General features: G+C 43.3%; 1 protein-coding gene across 1 annotated transcript in view; it reads right to left on the reverse strand.

Moving 5' to 3' along the window:
- Nucleotides 1-836: 836 nt before the first annotated feature.
- LPHN3 (latrophilin 3) overlaps nt 837-17,131 on the reverse strand; it is a gene marked incomplete at its 5' end in the record, with an annotated part of 170,479 nt that continues 154,184 nt past the window's right edge. Inside the window, 2 exons of the mRNA XM_008935601.1 lie at nt 837-1,642; nt 7,221-7,349. Of these exons, the coding sequence (XP_008933849.1) occupies nt 837-1,642; nt 7,221-7,349 (935 nt within the window). The remainder of the gene's footprint in view (nt 1,643-7,220; nt 7,350-17,131) is intronic.

The raw sequence follows: 17,131 nt of genomic DNA on the forward strand, positions 1-17,131 counted from the left end.
ACTGGTAGACAAACTTACAAGACCAGCACAACAGAAAAAAGTTCTTTTTTTTTTTTTTTTTTTCCACTACATTAACAGGGACGCAAGTTCTGGAGGAACAGAAAGCAGACTATATGTGCAATGCTAGTATCTGTACATTACATAGAAATTGTTCACTTCTCTTTTTCTGCCATTAGTTTTTATCATCCGTTAATACAGCAAAATGTAAAATATGCCTTTAGCACAGAATTCTAGGATTCCCTTCCGTCTCATTAAATTTGTTTTTGTTTTGTTTGCTCCCGCAGCAAAGGGCGCCGGGGTGAAACCAAGTTGTGAGTGACCAAAACCCATGACGTGATCTGGATTGGTAAGAAAGAGTTTTGTTAGCTTGTTTTTGTGCAGCGCTCCCACCTAGATGCGTCATCACTACTAGTTTCAAATGCACATTTTTGGCCTTTTACTATTTTTTTTCATTGCCTTTTTTTTTTTTCTTTTTTTCCCCCCTCTTAAATCAGGTCCTCGGTATTAAGAGCAACACAGCATCAAGGACTGTTTAAAGAAACATGGCATAACTTGAGAAGGCCACAAAGCGTGCCATTATCTATCTCTTTCATTAACATAATGAAGTCTGTCTGGAGGGAAGGAGGATCGGGGGAGAAGGGGGGGGGCAGCAGTTACTGTCCTCTCCGAGCTGGCCTAAAAATTCCAGTAAAAAAAGTCCGAGAGTTTCCTTTTGAACAGCATGAAGATTTAGGAGTACACACAATATTACCACTGTTTGGATTAACTCAGAACAGTAAACCGAGCATTATGGAGGGGCTTTTTGTTGTCTGTTTGTGTAATTTTTGCGGAATCTTCTATAGACTAGTGACCAAGTGAGCGGGTCCTTTTGCATTGCCATCCGGGGGGGTTCCCTCTTTGTTTGGCGGGACTATAAAACCATCGCTGCTGCCTCGACCTAGCTGGTAGTAAGTGTGTAGCTGATGGACGTGGTTCCTGGAGCCAAGGTTGGGCATGCTTTTGTAGTAAACATCGTCAGCGTCGCCGCCACCGCTTTTGGCCGGCGGGGGATCGGTCTGGGTGCTGGCAGTGACGCTTTCCGTCATGGGCATGCCGGCCAGCGCAGGCATACTAGTGTAGAGAGAATCCCTGTTGGGCGACTGGAGGTCGTCCGTGTGCTCGTTGGTCAGCAAGGGGAAAAAGCTTTCACTGTTATCTTGCGGGATGCGCCGCCGGCTGTAGAGGTGGGGCTGGTGGTTGTCCGCCGAGTACACCCGGGGGGGCAGCAGCGGGGCATCCGACTCCTCGTGTATGAGCTCCAGGCCCAGGCTCTCCTCATGGGTGAAGGAGGTGGCATCATCCAGCACGATGGCGTCATCCTCGCTCCCACCGCCCACGCTGTTGACGAGTTTGTTCATCAGGTTGCGGCTCTGCTCACTGGAGCGCTCGTGGTTGTTCAGGTAGGAAGGGATGTAGTTGGAGGTGAGTTCCTTCAGGATCTTTTTCTCGAGGGCATTCTCGGTGTGGTTGTACCCACGGTCAAGGATTTGCACGCAGTTGCTGAGGTACTCGCCGCTGGCGATGCTGTAGCTGTTGCCGTGATTACCATTCAGTGGTAGAGTATCCGTGACACTTGTATCCCTGGCATTGTTCAGAAGCCCCTCTGAAAAACATTACACAAGAGAGGGTGACTTGTACAAACAGGACACTCACGCGGGACGTGCACACTCAATCCCCCTTCCTAGGCTGCCGGGGCTGCTAGGGCTCAGCAGCGAGGAGAGAGCGTCGCGGCCAAAAGAGGAGGGCGCAGCTCCAGCTAACTGGCTTAAGGTCTTCCCACTGAAACAACGGAAAGCGTCATCAAGTATGTGACTTGATGCGGCAATAGCTGGTGGGAAGGAACAACCTCTCCTGGTCGCTGCCTCCTACGGCTCTTGCACTTTGCTCTACGCATTCCTGGGGGAGCTTAGCAATAGCTAAGACCTTGGGCTGGTCCCAATTGCCCTGGCTCCAAGCACTCTGGAAGAAGGGAGCAATTCCCCCCAGCTGAGGGAAGGATATTTGCAGCCCAGGTTAATCATTACCCAAGCTTTGTTTGGGAGCATATCCCTCCTAGACAAAAGAGAAAAATTTGCTCTACCTTTTTTCTGGGCAGACTGCAAGGGGAAAGACATAAGGCCTGAACGGCAGGATTCGGGGATTAGCAATGTGGGGACACAAAGTGCTTCCTGGCTCAGACTTTTTTGGAGCAAGGCTAAATGCCCTACCTCTCCCAGCCCAAGGCCACAACCAGAATTATTTACTCCACACTGGCCGGGTGAGGATTTTCTAATACAGTGATGTTAGAGGCAGCTGCTGTGGGGTCTTGCAAAGACTTTAAAAATAGCTCCCACTTCACTTGCAAAGTCAAAGCAGAGGGTTCAGTGCAAGGTACAGCAAGTAACAACACCATCACAGTATGATGGGCTCAGGGGAACCTGGGAGGAGTAACGAGGTCTTGGGATGCCCCACAACTAACGGCCTATCACATCTCTGGAGGTGTCTCAACACTGTCAATAAAAGCCTGGAGCCCAGCTCTTTCCCAGCACGTTATGGGAGATGACAGGGAAATGGTCCAGGAGCAAAACAGCACGAGTGGGCAAGGGAGAAGAAAATCGAGCATGGCAGTTAAACTGCCATGCTTTTTGGGGGGGGCATTACAGGCCTCCTTGGAAGGAGTGTAGGCATAGAGATGCATGAAATAACACATCAGACTTTCTGCTAAGGGCTTGGGGTGTTGTCCCAAAAATGGCAAGCAACTCCCAGCAAGCCACAGTGGTTTAGAGGCACCGTTAGCTGACAATTTCAGATGAAGAGTTGCTCACACCATGCTTGGTACATGGCATGTGCACGTTTCGAAAATACAGGATTCGGTCTATATCTGCGATGGAGTAGTTGCTGCATGTTAAGGGCTGGAAAGTGCTATTGCAGTCTTTCTTCTTGTTTTTGAGTGAAATGCTCCGAACATGCTGATCACCTTTTAGATTTCTGAAACTGAGAGGGCACTGTCATATCCCAGGCTTCCCAACAAATGAGGTAGATATGCCAAAAAATCAACTAGCCATCACAGACATAGAGCAAAGCCATTGATTTTCACAGTGGAAGCTCTCCAACCGAGTCATGATGCTTAAGGAGAAATGAAAAGTGAGCACTTTGGGGAGAGGAGCATATGTAATGAGTGACGGGCACAACAGCATCTCTCTGATGGCCATGTTGAGTAACATATGCATTGAGGTACTGAGCACTGAGCTTCTGCTGCCAATGCATAGATTCAGGGTTTGATGGGGATATAAAATGGAGGCATTGCAGGTGAGAACAGAGTGGGGAGTGCAATGAAACACGCTATATAAAAGTGCTATGACTTCATAAATAAAAGTGTGAAGTTTAAAAAAAAATCATACACACAGTTATATGAGAAACTACTCTGGGTAAACAATCCACAAAATAAACAAAGAAAGCATCATTTAAACTCATCTCTTTAAATATATATATATGTACACAAACATATATATATACACATACATACACACACACACGTATATATACACGTATATTCATATTCTCTTGATTTCAAGACTGAGATGAATTTCCTTTATTAACTACATCATCTATATGTGATGCAATAAAAGTGAACTAAAAAAAATTACATTTGATATGCAATGTTTAGCTTTACTCCCATACTTGTCTCTCTGTAGGGCTCTAAACGACAGCATGAAGAAAAGGAAAGAAAAAACAACAAGTAAGCATACAGCGACAGTAGGAGAAACATGAGTAAAAAGCAAATTGATGATATGTAGAAAAGAGAGTTAACAGAAATAATTTCCACTGCCCAGAATACATGAATTTGTTACATGGTTTATTTCAGGTTAAAAATATTGACATTTTAGACAGAAAAAAATATTTTACGCACAATATTCGATTGACCACATTTTTATTAAAAAATTATCACATTTAGAACGTTTTCCAATGCCATTATAAAATGTTCGGTGTGCAACACAAATCAAGAAACAATGTCTAGAAATTTAAGAAAGGTGTAAAGCTGGTAACAGTCATGCTTGAAAAGACAGGCACTGTCAATGTCACTTCCAAAGTCTTAAAATGAATGTCTTTACTTACTGTTAGTTATAACAACACCTGGCAGTTGAAACCAAAATCTGTTTCCTTGCTAAAAATGTTTTGCTGTCCATTCTTTGCAACAGTGCTTTGTAAGAGTATGACTTTGCTCATCGTGGGGCTGCTGGCATTTTACAAACTTTGGTAAGTTTGCTTTTTTTTTTTAAGTGGACACACAGCAAACTACATGGACTTTGCAAAAAAAATGTAAGCAGAAGAGTCGTTTGAATAATGGAATCGCTAAATGAAGCTATTGAGAAGAAAGGGTTAAAAGAAGAAGAGCAAGAAATGAAGATGAAGAGCCAGTGATAACTCTGAGCTTCCCACTTTGCAGTGGTCTTTGGCACGGTGGGGTTTGACCAGAACTTGTTAACAGGACTGTCGCCTTCTCTTAAAATTAGTTCTCACGAAAGCAGTTGGGCCGTTGAGAGAAACTCCTGCATCCAAGAGACCGAGCCAGCGTATGTCAACAAGCTGCCAGAGGCGGTGGGCGCTCAGCGTGTCCTGCAGGGTGACAGACCCCTCTCCTACCATCTCCTCCTTCCTCTACTCTCTGTGTCCCACCAAGGAATTGGTTTCACCACCTGGAGATGGGACTTCAGCCTTTTACGGTCTGGTTCCCTGTCTCTTTCCAAGGGTGTTGTTAAGGGCTCCTGGCCCCTGGTGAGTCTCCACTGCAGATGGGACAGCTTCAGCTTGGGTAGAGCAGGTATTTTCAAACACGTAACTGGGGGTGGGAAAAGGAAGGGCTGGACAGGATCAGGCCCCAAGCTTCTTATAGTGTCCTGCCCCTGCCAATGGCCAGCACCAGAAGTGGCAGATGAAGGTGCAAAAAAATTCATAGTCTTAGTGATGTGGAATGAGTTAGTTGGATGATGTTAGCGAGCAGTGCCCTCATCACGTGCCGATCCCAGCCAAGGCACAGCCAGAGACAGTGACAACATCTACTCTTACAATCCACTATCGTTGCTTTAGCGTGCCTGCTGGCACAGCAACCTCAAATCCCAAAGAACTGCTGAGGCCACTAGGCCTGGTTGTTTTTTTGCTAACCTTTGTTTCTGCTGCTGGATTTCCTATAGTTCACAGTTTGTAATTGTCCAGGGATGCTAATCAGTTAGAAAAGCAATAGCTATATCAGTTATACAGTTATTAATTAACCTGCAACCTCCTAAAAAAGAATGGGTTACGTTCTGCTCCCTTTGAAACCAATGGCAAAGCTCAGGGACTTATACGGGATCAGCACTGGTCCCACTCTCCTCATTGCCCAGGGCTGAAGCCTGAGTAGGTTTTTCTGTTACCCATCTGGTTGTGTTGCACTAAATAGCACTTGCAAATCAATTTCACTAATTTTGTGGAATAAAATGCTCTATCTCAGGTAACTGTATCAGAATCTAGTCTTAAAAAATTAGAACACAAATTATAATGCACGTAAAAACTTTTTGTCACATTTTTGCCCAGGTCACTTGGGTTCAGCTGGAGCACCCAGAACCAAACATCAGGACTTCTCCTATGTCAGATGCTGACCCAGGATTACTTGCTGCCACTTGATTTAAAGGTATCCCAAATATCAATGTTATCCTGCAAGAAACTATACAGAACATCAAAGTTCATTTCAACACTTGCAGTACGCTGAAGTTCTTAAAATTCAGAGTGTTTAATGTTTAACAGTAGCCCTTTTTAAAAAAACATTGATGGAAGAAAAAATACTGCACAAAGTTAGCATAGTTTAGGAAATTAATGAACAGCCAAAAAAAAGGTCAAATGTGTGCTTTCCTTTTGCTTTTAATGCACATACCCTAGTGATGCAGTTTGGTACCTGTTTCTGCCATAAACAATACACAGTCATATAGTATAGTACAAAGGGGCTTTTCCTGCTTGCATTAAAACTATCATTATTTTCCCTTCCTTAGAGATCCTTTACTGGAAAAGGATGCCTTCACTGGGAGTGGAATGCTGACAAGAGTGCTGACATACTCACATTTGAACACAGAGTTACTCTGTAATGATTCAGCCACTTTGCAAGCCAGCCAAAAAAACACAAAACAAAAAAAAAAAAAAACAAAACAAAACAAAAAGAAAAACCCCATGGAAGTGGCAGAGCAAGATGGAGCCACCAACAGAGAGGAGCTGGCAGAGCTCTGCACTCCCCAGATCCTCCTCAGGTCCTGCTTAAATGCATCTGCCTCTCCCTTCTGGAAGCATCAGGACATCAGCTTATAAACATGGTCCCTTCACATAGCCAGAGCAGAGACAAACACATAAGTGACAAGAGACTAATTTTTACAGCAAAAACCTCCATTAGGTACGACTGACTCTACCTGTTTATTTTCCACTGCTGACAGAAGGGTATGCTAGATTTCCTATACATTGTTTTTTTTTTTTTTCTTTCTAGTAGCACATATAAAATGTATTAATGCAAGCAGCAAAACATTTTTTTTTACAATATCTAGGCTCTGCTCTTTGGAGCTGACCTGTGCTCCTTCCTTCAGCTGTCACTTTTCTTAGAGACCAAGGGCAGTTTTGCTTTATTTTGCATTTTTTTCCCTGCACAAGCCGGTGTGCCACTGACTGCATTTCTGAACGCCATTTCAAATAAGAGCAGCTTTGGTGGCAAAGGCCATTTCAGCTTCACTTACCTTCAAAGGTGTTCCTGTTTCTGAAATGAATGGTTTAACAAGGAAATGCGCTGACAACAAAGAGAGGAATGGATATGTCTGACAAAATACACACACAAGACCAAAACAATACAAAAGCAAGGAGATTGAAAAAAAAAAAAATCATCAAAATCAAAACTACTATGAATGCTTTGAGTAGAACTGACAAGGGTCTCTCAAAGTGAATTTGATTGCTCATGGAAAAAAAGCCTCTGGAAAATGGAAAGATGCATCAAAATGAAAGAAGGGGATTTTTTTTTTTTTTGTGCCCAGTTCCAAAAAAAAACCCAAAGTGTGTGTGTGCGTGGGGAGAGAAAAGAAAAAAAAAAAAGAAAGAAAAGGAAGAAAAAAAAAAGAAAAAGAAAGAAATGGGCCAAAATAAGCCATAGAAAATGGAATTCTCGCTAGAAAAATTAGAGAGAAACTCCAGCACACCTTGTGCGTTGTACATGCTGATAGAAGGGTTGTTATAGACCGCCGATTCCCCAAGCAATGTATTATAAGGGTTGTTAGTGCCATGAGGACGAAGCAGAGCATTGGTTATAAGATGATTAGCCATGGCTCCTGGAGCAGCCCGATAGAAAGACAGAGAAAAAAAAACAAACAAAAAAGGTCAATCAGCCAAATGTGGTATTAAAGAAAAGGGAAAAAGAACATTCAGAATGACAACAGTTGAAATAGTCCTGATTACAAGCAGCCAGCTAATTAGACTCAGAAAACTGTATGCCACTAAAGCAGAACAGATGTTACTGACGATGCATAAATCCAAACCAATGCAAAAGAAAATGTATCAGAAAGCAGATAAGCTACATTTATGGTGGTTCCCCAGTCGCTTGGAGTGTAAGCAAGGCTATGCCCACATGCTTGCTATAAAAAAATAAAGGAAGATGGCAGCCTACACAATGTGGGGGAAAAACTCTCTGAAAAGTGCCAAATGAATAAAAATATATATATAATGACTAACAGAAAACGGCACATTCAACTCCCACTGTGGGCTAGGATCTCTTTTACTGGTCTTTGCAACACATCTAAAATCAAAGCAGCAGAATTAATAAGAAAGGATGGTGAATGAGGCTTCTCTGAAGGCTCTCGGCACTTATCAGAGAGCAGCTGTTTCTCGTGCCTAAGAGGGCAAGTTTCACTTCAGCTACTGCACTGGTACCATTCTCAAGCACGTCCACAACCACCCAAATCCACCCTTGAAGGTAAGAGCACCACAGCTTTGACACACATTTCTATCATGAGCAACAGTGGCCATGGTGACACATTTCAAAGCTCTCTGTTTGTCCCATGAACACCTTGTTCACCCAGTTCCAGACCTCTTTGCTGTTCTTTCCAAGCACTCAGCCAGCAGTTATCCTCCTGCTTTGCTTTACCCTTGGAGCTGCAGCCTCTGGACTTGTTTCAGCATCATCACCGCAAGTGGATGCTAAGACCTACCTGATTCCTATTGCAGGCATCAACCATGAAGAAAAGCCTCCCTCCCCCTTTTAGCTGACCTATAGGAACAAAAAGCCCTTTCTAAAAATCTCATCTAGTATCCAAAGAAACAATAAGCCTAAAAACTTGCTACCAGGGCCATTCCCACTGTCATCAGTAGGGACCTAGAGAAGGAATACTCAAGGACACACCATGTTTTTTATCTCCAAGGCTAAACTGTTAAGACAGAACCTTTCCACAAGGAAAGTAAGGCTTTGGTGGGTAACTAAAGCTAGCCAGGACAGGGCTGTCAGAGGGCTGAGGTTACCTGGCTGTCACCAACATCTCATAACCCCAGTACAAACAAGAGACCAAAAAGCCAATCCCCCAAACCAGCAACCCTCCTGGCAGGGAGGCTTTCATCAATGGCTGGGGTATGAAGATCCCATTTGCCTGTTTTAGCAGTGTAGGTGGCCCTGTGGCTTGGCAGAGGCAACCTTTGTGAAGCATGTGGGGTGCTGGGTACAAACTCTTCTCTGCAACCTACCACCTGATTTTTCTTTCCTCTTCTTTCATTTCTTTTTTTTTTTCTTTTTTTTGGATAGAGTTGCTGAGGATGCATAAGCCTCAAAGGCCTCCGGCTTGTACAGATGCCCTTAGCAGTGAGCCCTATGAAAGCTCACAACTGTTAACTATTTAAAAAAAAAAAACAAACTGGCCCAACCTAAGGCTAGGTGGAGGTCTCCAGAGTTACCTCCTGGGGTGCTCATATGCTGGCCTGGCTCCATCTCCTGAGATGGTGATTTTCTGTGACCGTGCAGGTAGAGGAGAGAGCAGACTGCTCTGCTGCCTCTCCCTCATCCTGCCCTAGCCCTTCCCAGCCCCATGTGCATGGCGTTAGCATATCACTCAGTCTTTTGAGCACAGAACAAAGTAGAAGGTGGCACTGTAAGGGGGCTGCATGCCAGGGAGGCTCCTTGACACATGCAGCTGGAAAAAAAGACTTGTTTTGTCTCACCTGATATTTTTGGCTATGCTGGTAGAAAGCAAGATGAGCTGCTGTGTTTGGAAATAAGGAAACAAAGGTGTCTCCTGTAAGAAAACATTATATGAACGCTTAACTAAGCAACCTTGAATGTATCTAATAGGCAAATGAGTCAATTCTTTTGTTCTGATAATGTGTTAGCCATCAGTTTCACGTAAATCTGCAATGAGGGATTGTAGGAACCACTTGTCTTCTTGCACTAGTTTTATACCAGAGTGAATACTAAGTCCATTAAAGTTGTTTCTGCTTTAATCCCACTTTTAATCAAGCCAGGACATAAAAGATTCAGAAAGGGACTTTTTTATACAGATAAGGGGAAGGTCCAGAGTTAATGCCAGCCATAAATCCAGAAGCGATAGAATCCTCTCATTTGAGATTTAACCCAATCTTCAACTCAGTCCCTGTGAGATATCATAGAAAGAAAAATAGACCTGCCACATGGTTTTGAATGCTTTAGCTTCAGGCATCTTTAAATGGCAAGTGCTAGAAAGAGCATCTCGCTCGATATATCCCCAGTCTGATCTTGTCTAGCGATCCCTAGCAGATGGGAACAAGCAGATCCTGCCATGGCTGGGCAAGTTGAGCTGTTTTGCATGGGGGATAGTCTTGCCTGGTGACAAGAGAGAAGGGACCAATCTGTGTCAGCACTTAATGCTGGGGCGGTGGGCTCTGAAGAGAGCTGGTTCTTTCCGGCTGTTATGAACTGGATAGTTTCTGGCAACTTTTATGCAGATATGTGGTTCTGACTATAAACTTGGCAAAAAGTTGAAAATAAAGAATAAGCAACTTCAGTTCTCTCAAGTGTGTGAAATAGGGGGTTTGGTACAACAAAACAAGCATCTATTCTTTTATGCAGCTGCTAAGCAAAAATACTGCACCTTCTGCCGTCCTCTCCCTTGACTGCTGAGGGCGTTAAGGTTTTTTAATTTACTCATCAAAATGCCACTTTTGATGGCAGTGTTGAGTAATTCTCCTGATGCAAATCCAAAACAAACCTACTGCTAACATGCTCAGCTACTTTTCAATACTTTTAGAAACTCAACTGGGCCCTAAGTGCTGTACAGAGGGTTCACATCATTGAGGGTTGGCCATGGCAAACTTCACACTCTATAGCTCACAGTAAATGTAACCTTTGGCATCTTAAAAACAAAATGATATGTACCTTGTATTCATTAGTCTGGGCTCTTGTTTCTCCCTAAACGTTTTAGAGCTGAAACATTCCCAGCCTCAGAGGATGCTGAGAGAAGGACTGCATTCAGGCTCCAAAGAGCCTACAGATAAAGTTTTAGATAAAACAATAACACACGCAACAAATCCTCATTCTTTGGTTTCTCCTTCCCAGGAGGGAGAAAGAAGAAGGTAACATCAGCCACATATTTAAGTATCACCCTGCGTTTTTCATAACATTTTATCATTGCTATAGCAACCACCGGGGCTATTAGAAAGAGCACGTTAGATCTGCAGAAGAGGCAAGAGGACAAGGAACAGGTAGGCTACCAAACTTGGACTCCCTTTTCGTGAAAATGGCCTTGGGTAATAAACAGCCCACAAAAACCTAATTAAGCAAGCATGGGATCAAAGTGGCATGTTCTCCCAAAATACCGCCAGAGAAAGCAAAGAGGCTTATTCTGCAGCCCGGCGTGTGAATGCACAGCAAAGGCCAGGTGCAACTGCAAAGGTCAAAGCATATCCAGGGACCCAAGAAGCAGAAAGAGCAGGGCTGCAGGTGCCCGTCAGCCACATTGAATCTCCTCCCCAGCAGAGCACTCTCAGGATGTGGCCCTCGGCAGCTGTCTGGCTGGGTGCTGGCAATGTGCCTAATATCCTCAGCAAGCAGCAGTTGTTCATTGTTTATTTTTATTTATTCACTTCTGGCTGGATCCTCAGTAGCTATGGTGTGACACTGATTTCTCCCAGCAAATCCCATAGCCCTGTGTCGTCTCCTTGCTTCCCTACATTTCAACACAACACTCTATCCAAACCCCTCCTTTGCCATCTCCTGAAGCACCTGAACCCAGCACACAGCCACCACTCTTGGCTTTAGTTAGTGTGACTGCCTTCAGCTCGGGGGTGTTGAACCACCTTTGGTTCTGCTAGGTGAAGATACCCTTCTGAAAGCAAACACACTCACTTTCCAAACCCCTGTCATGCTGTGTACATGTGGGAGCATGTATTTGGGGTTGGAAAAAAGATGAGGCTTCAAACCCACAGGCATCTCCTTGTGTGATGAGACCAGCAAAAATACTTAACAGCAGAGCTTGCACCTCTACAAAATTGCCTACAGCCACACCAGTATAACCAACACACAGTCCCGAGTCTCCCTGTTTCTACTGATGTGATCACAAGGAGAAAGGAACGATGCTCTTATGGATGGTGACTATGAGCTGGGTAACACACAGATGCTCCTGTCCCCCTCACAGCACTGGGGAGCTGCACGACGCAAGCACTGAAAATCCAGCCTTTCCTACTGGCTTTAAAAAAGGGAACAGCCTGTGTCCAGGGTGCAGGGAGAGATCTGGAGGACTGCACTTTTGACTCACAAACTGAGAAGGCCCGATTGGGAAACCAACCATGACAAAGGAAATTAAAATCCCACAATTTCTACCATCTCTGTGACCACAGAGAGGATTCAGGTAGCTACAGTTAGTTGCTTTGTGTTTTAATGACAGTATGCAGTGAAATAGTACCTTTTGCTTTAATTTCTAAATTAGAAATTATCCTTGATGCAACACTGAACATAGAAATAGTTTTTTGGAAGGTTTTGGTGTTATGACTGTAAGGGAGAACTGCACCTTGTTAAACACAAGCATTATTTATCCACTTACTGAAAGCAAAGAATGAAAATTATGATGACAAGCACATGTTGCCAGACTTTAGCATCATTCAGGATCAAAATTCAAATGATTTCTTGCAGGCAGCTGGCTGACAAAGCCACACAAAGCCATTTAGGTTAACTTGAATCACCTGTATGGTCTACTCAACCCGATGGAAAATGGATCCAACTGCTCCTCCAGACTTTCTGAAGAATAATGCCACTCAGCACAACTCTACTAGTCTTAAAGGACGTCAGCAGCACTACCTTAGCTGGGATCATCTGTCCACATAGGTGACAAAGCTCTCATGTGTCTTCTTTGACTTCAGATCTTTTCAATCACATGCCAAAATCAGCTCTATCCTTGCTACGAGCGTTTTAGCAGGGTGCTGACACATTGGGGATGGGGAGTTTTCCCTCACTGCTCAGCAGATGTGCCAGAAGTGCAGGTTTGTTGAGAAAGGAGATCAGACCAGTTAACAAATTTCATTGGACAGAGTAGTAAATCAGCTGAATGCTTTAAAAATGTCCATTCAAAAATCAGGACTTTCCAAATGAAATGTTTTCATCTTTACTTCCAAAAGAGTGGTTTGTATGAAAGCTGACTTTAACTTTCTCATATGATGTCATCTTTTCATTAGAGTAGAAACAAAAATAAATAGCTTAGAAAAAGCACATCTGAGTCATAACAAAATGTTTCATTGCCTCTGACCCAGCAGTCCAAAAAAATAGTTTTTCTTGGGCCTCTTTTTTTTTGTTTGTTTGCAGAAAAAACTATAACAATACCATGTACTGCTGTGTTTTCAGTCAATCTTAATCTTTCTGTTTTCTCCCCATTTTGCCAACCAGACAGCTCCCTTCCCAGAGGGCCAGAACACAGTGCTGTACTCCTGACTGCTCTGCCTCCTGAAGCACCTAACTTACCTTGCCGTTCACAGTTGCCATAAATCAAGTCCCTCAACATCTCTCACTTCATATATTTTACTTCAGACCACCCTGCAGAGACAAATGTCAGCCAGAGACAAGACAGACCATTCCCTGAAGGTGCTCCAGTGTCTGAGCTATCAGGGAGCACAGTTTGGCCCAGACACCAATATAGTTAGAGGTGAATCTTCTTCTTAGTGTCCATTAAAAAAACCACACAACGTATTCTGCCTTACACTAACCATAGCAAATCACTCATTTCCTTAACTCAAATATTACTGCAATAGCCTCTCTGCACTGATTTCAGTTTGTAAATTCTGACTGCTTCTGTATATCACTTAGCATCAACTTACTTATTCCATTTTACACCTAGGAAAATAAAATACATTCAAAGTAGTTTTATAAGAGCCAAAGTTCTAGTTTTCTTTGTGACTTTCCTTACCAGCATTCAGTAGTGTCTTTTTCTGTGTTATGGGCAGAGTTTTCAAGTATTTAAAAAAATCCTGGTCTTCCATGTCCTCATTGCAATTTATTCCAATGACGATGCAATTATGAAAAGTGAAATCACACGTATTTGCTGGAGGACAACAGGTATTTTCAGTATTTTTTCTGGTTCTCTCCAACAAATGCTCTGATGTTTAGATTTATCGAGCTGTGTTCTTATAATAGCCAACAGGATTCAGTTAATAAACTTCAATAAACCTCCCTATTAAATTTCTCTCAAATAGGTTTGTTGTCACTTGCAGCATCTAATCTATTCATTGAGAAGCTATTAATACTGACTGCAGCAAAATGGAGCTTCAGCAAATGAGGTTGTTAAGCTCGAGGCCATCTTCTGCCAAATGAAACATCCCATGCTTTTATACAGAGACAGGGGAGGGAAAGTATTTCTTTTCCCCTTTTTCCCTTCCTTTCCTCTGTAATGATTTCCAAGGACAAACCTCTGCTGGATTATAATCTGCAAGCTCTGTTCAAAATACACAGCTAGTCTACATCAGTTTATAAATATTTGCCCACTTGCTGATTCCTTCTCAACTGCATGGAGCAGAAATGTTGTCCCAAGATGAGACATTTCTTTTTGCCACCACTTACCCTTCCAAGGCTTAATATCTCATTGCACCTTGACTATACAAACATGCATTATCTCAACTGCTCCTGCTTGTGCTCTTTTCTCACTTGACCTGAGCTCTTACCCAAGGTGTGTGGAGAGCCCTCTCTGTGGTGGAAATTTGGCCATACTTTTAGGTATCTATACAAGCAGTCATGCTTTCTTCCTTCCTCCTTCACAGTCATCATATTAAGATTTCTCTACAGCAACACTCTGCCAGATCTAATACTCCCCAAAGTCTGCTCTGATTTCAGAAATTGCCTTGCCCTTACTTTTCCTCTTTAAATCTGATCCACCTAATGACTGAATTTCCAATTATATGGCTGTCAATCCTAAAATCAAAGCCAGTTTGTAATATCTCCCATAGGAAGAATGTCATGTCACTCACTGAAATCACTGCAACAAATCTCAGCTAACTCAGTCCCAGGCAGCAGAGAGGCAAAATAAACCACAAGACAATCGACAGTAGGATTAATTTTGCACATAGGCAGAAAAAGGAGCTAAATTCCCCACGTTTTGATCCTTGATACAGAAAATCATAATTTTCCTGGCATAAAATGTATGGCTGATTGAAAAAAAAAAAAATAAAAAGGGGAAAAATAAAAAGCAGACACGATTTGCTAGTCTAAACGGGTGCTGAGTTTCCCTTACAAACAGAAAATACTCCTCTGCTGTCATCTACCTGGAATTTCTCTTTACTTCATACGTGATTATCAGGATGGGTCATTCTGAGGCCAAATGCTGACATTTAGCCAAACCAACAGTCGCCTAACAGAGACATAGAAATTTATGGCTTGCAAGCAGCAATCCCTCCCAGCTGATTCAGTGCAACTACATGTGGTCCACTCCCTCCACACATGCCTTCCATCTGAGCAATGGGTCCCAGGCAAGGGTATCCACGGTCAGGGGAGGATATAAGGATTACAGGAGGGCACAGTGGCTGAAACCAAAGAGCTTCGCCAGGAAAATGCCAGTGGTGGTGAAATTGGGAAGTCTGATATAAATCGACTGCACTATTTCTTTTGCAGACTCCCTGCTGCGTTGTGAGCACAGCTACAAGCATCTGTGGTGCTAGGAGAGCAAGCACTCTTGAACACTGATGTCTCCGGTGAAGAGCAGAAGCTGCAGTGCTCAAGGACTGTGGCTGGATGAGATGGTACAACACAGCCCACAGGCTCAGCAGAGAGATGCTGCTAGGGACTCTCACTCTGCTTCTCACCCCTTGATTTCCACCAAACAGCTGGAGGACACTTAAGCACCTCCAAAATCCATCCGTCCCTTTCTCAAGCAGCAGCCCAGACGAAAAAATAGAACAGAAACATAATTTCTAATCGTACTCCAGAGGTGAGAGGAGAGTGGTATTGCTGTTGCCTTTTGTGGCTAAATCAGAGGCCTCCAGGCTCCAGGACTGATGAATCCCTTGAAACAAAGACTAAATTTCCCAGGACTGAGGGTGTTACTAGCCAGTGGAAAGGGAGATGCTTGAGGGCAAGGATCAGTGCATCTCTCAGGTTCATGGAGCACCTTGCTCTTGCTGACTTAGCAGTGGTGAGCAAGGACAGTGTTAAGCACCGACACCTCTCAGCACCCTGCAGAAAGGATAGATTCTGGGGAAAAGTGCAGTGTCTTAGATTTAGAGCAACAATGACAAATAAAAGAGATTTGCATATTGGTAGATGATGGCCTCTGTATGGTCATAGAGGCTGCTGCCCCTCCCAGGGCCATCCTGGGCTCAACTTTGCAAAGTCCTCTGCATTTACCTTCAGAAAACCCTAAGCATCTGAAAACACAAAGCATTTAAAGCATCTCCAGGGGGAGCTCACATTTAAACAGACCCACCTCTTGTTCCACACCACATCCCCAGTTGTGTAATGATGGTACTCATGACAGAAGAGTGTCTGCAGGAGACAGACACTTTTCTTTAGTGCAATTATTTTTGAACTATTTAGTACTCAAAAAAAAAAAAAAAAAAAAACCCAAAGTATTTTTATACCCAGGAATATTTTGGTGAGTTCCCTCTAGGTATCTGCAGATGCATTCATGAACAAGGAAAGCAACTGCAGCACCTTGGACACCCTGGGAGTCTGCTGTGCTGAACCTGCCTTCCCCAGTACTACAAAAGGAATAAGAATAAAAGAAAGAAAAAATAAACTGGCAGACTTGAAAAAGTGTTTAAGAATTGCAATGATTATCACTAACTCTGCCTTCCATCCTCCAATGTTCATACAGCCACAACATGCTAATTTAAAATGAAAAAATCCCTACACCATAAAACCATCTCTCTAAAAGACACGACATGAAGACTGACAGATTTCACAGGAGAAATTGTGGCACTCTTTGTTGCCAACTGTAAAATGAAAACAAAATGAAAAACAACAGAGAAATTATTTATTCTCTAATATCTTTAAGCCACAAGAAGAGCCAGAGGTGTTACTCAGAGAAGGTAAGAAGTGTTCAGACAGATTGTGATAGATCAGCTGATGGACCCCTCTGACTATCCTATCAAGATGAGCAGAGGCGTTTCCACCTTTCCCGGAGCTTGGCTGCTTGCTATTTGCTTCATATGCAACATAAATTCAGCAGAAATCTGACAGTCATGCTGGTCACATCAATCCATCAAGGACTGAATGAGAATCTTGAGAAAGATTGACATATGACAACAATAATGCTTCCACAGTCCAAATTTCCACCTGCTCTTTGCTTTATCTAGGCACCAGCAGCAAAGGCTCAGCATTGCAAATGGGCTACAATGAGCAGCAATCACTCTTTGAGGTGTATCGGGGAAGGGGCTTGAGATCCCCAGGAGAATCTTGACTTGATTTTCCTTTTTCCATTTTGCTCTTTTTTTTTTTTTTTTTTCTTTTTCCCCTCCTCCTCTGCTTGTCTCTCCTTTTAATTAATCACATCAAACTCCACCCTGTTTTCACTGCTGTACTGCCAAGTTATGTCCAGACCATGACACCCACCAACCTTGCAGGTAGCTGAACTGGAGCATCCTCACCTTTCCACACTGAGACACATAACCTGCAACAACCTGC

Source organism: Merops nubicus, unplaced genomic scaffold (assembly GCF_000691845.1).
Source record: "Merops nubicus isolate BGI_N331 unplaced genomic scaffold, ASM69184v1 scaffold1502, whole genome shotgun sequence".
NCBI classification, from domain to species: domain Eukaryota; kingdom Metazoa; phylum Chordata; class Aves; order Coraciiformes; family Meropidae; genus Merops; species Merops nubicus.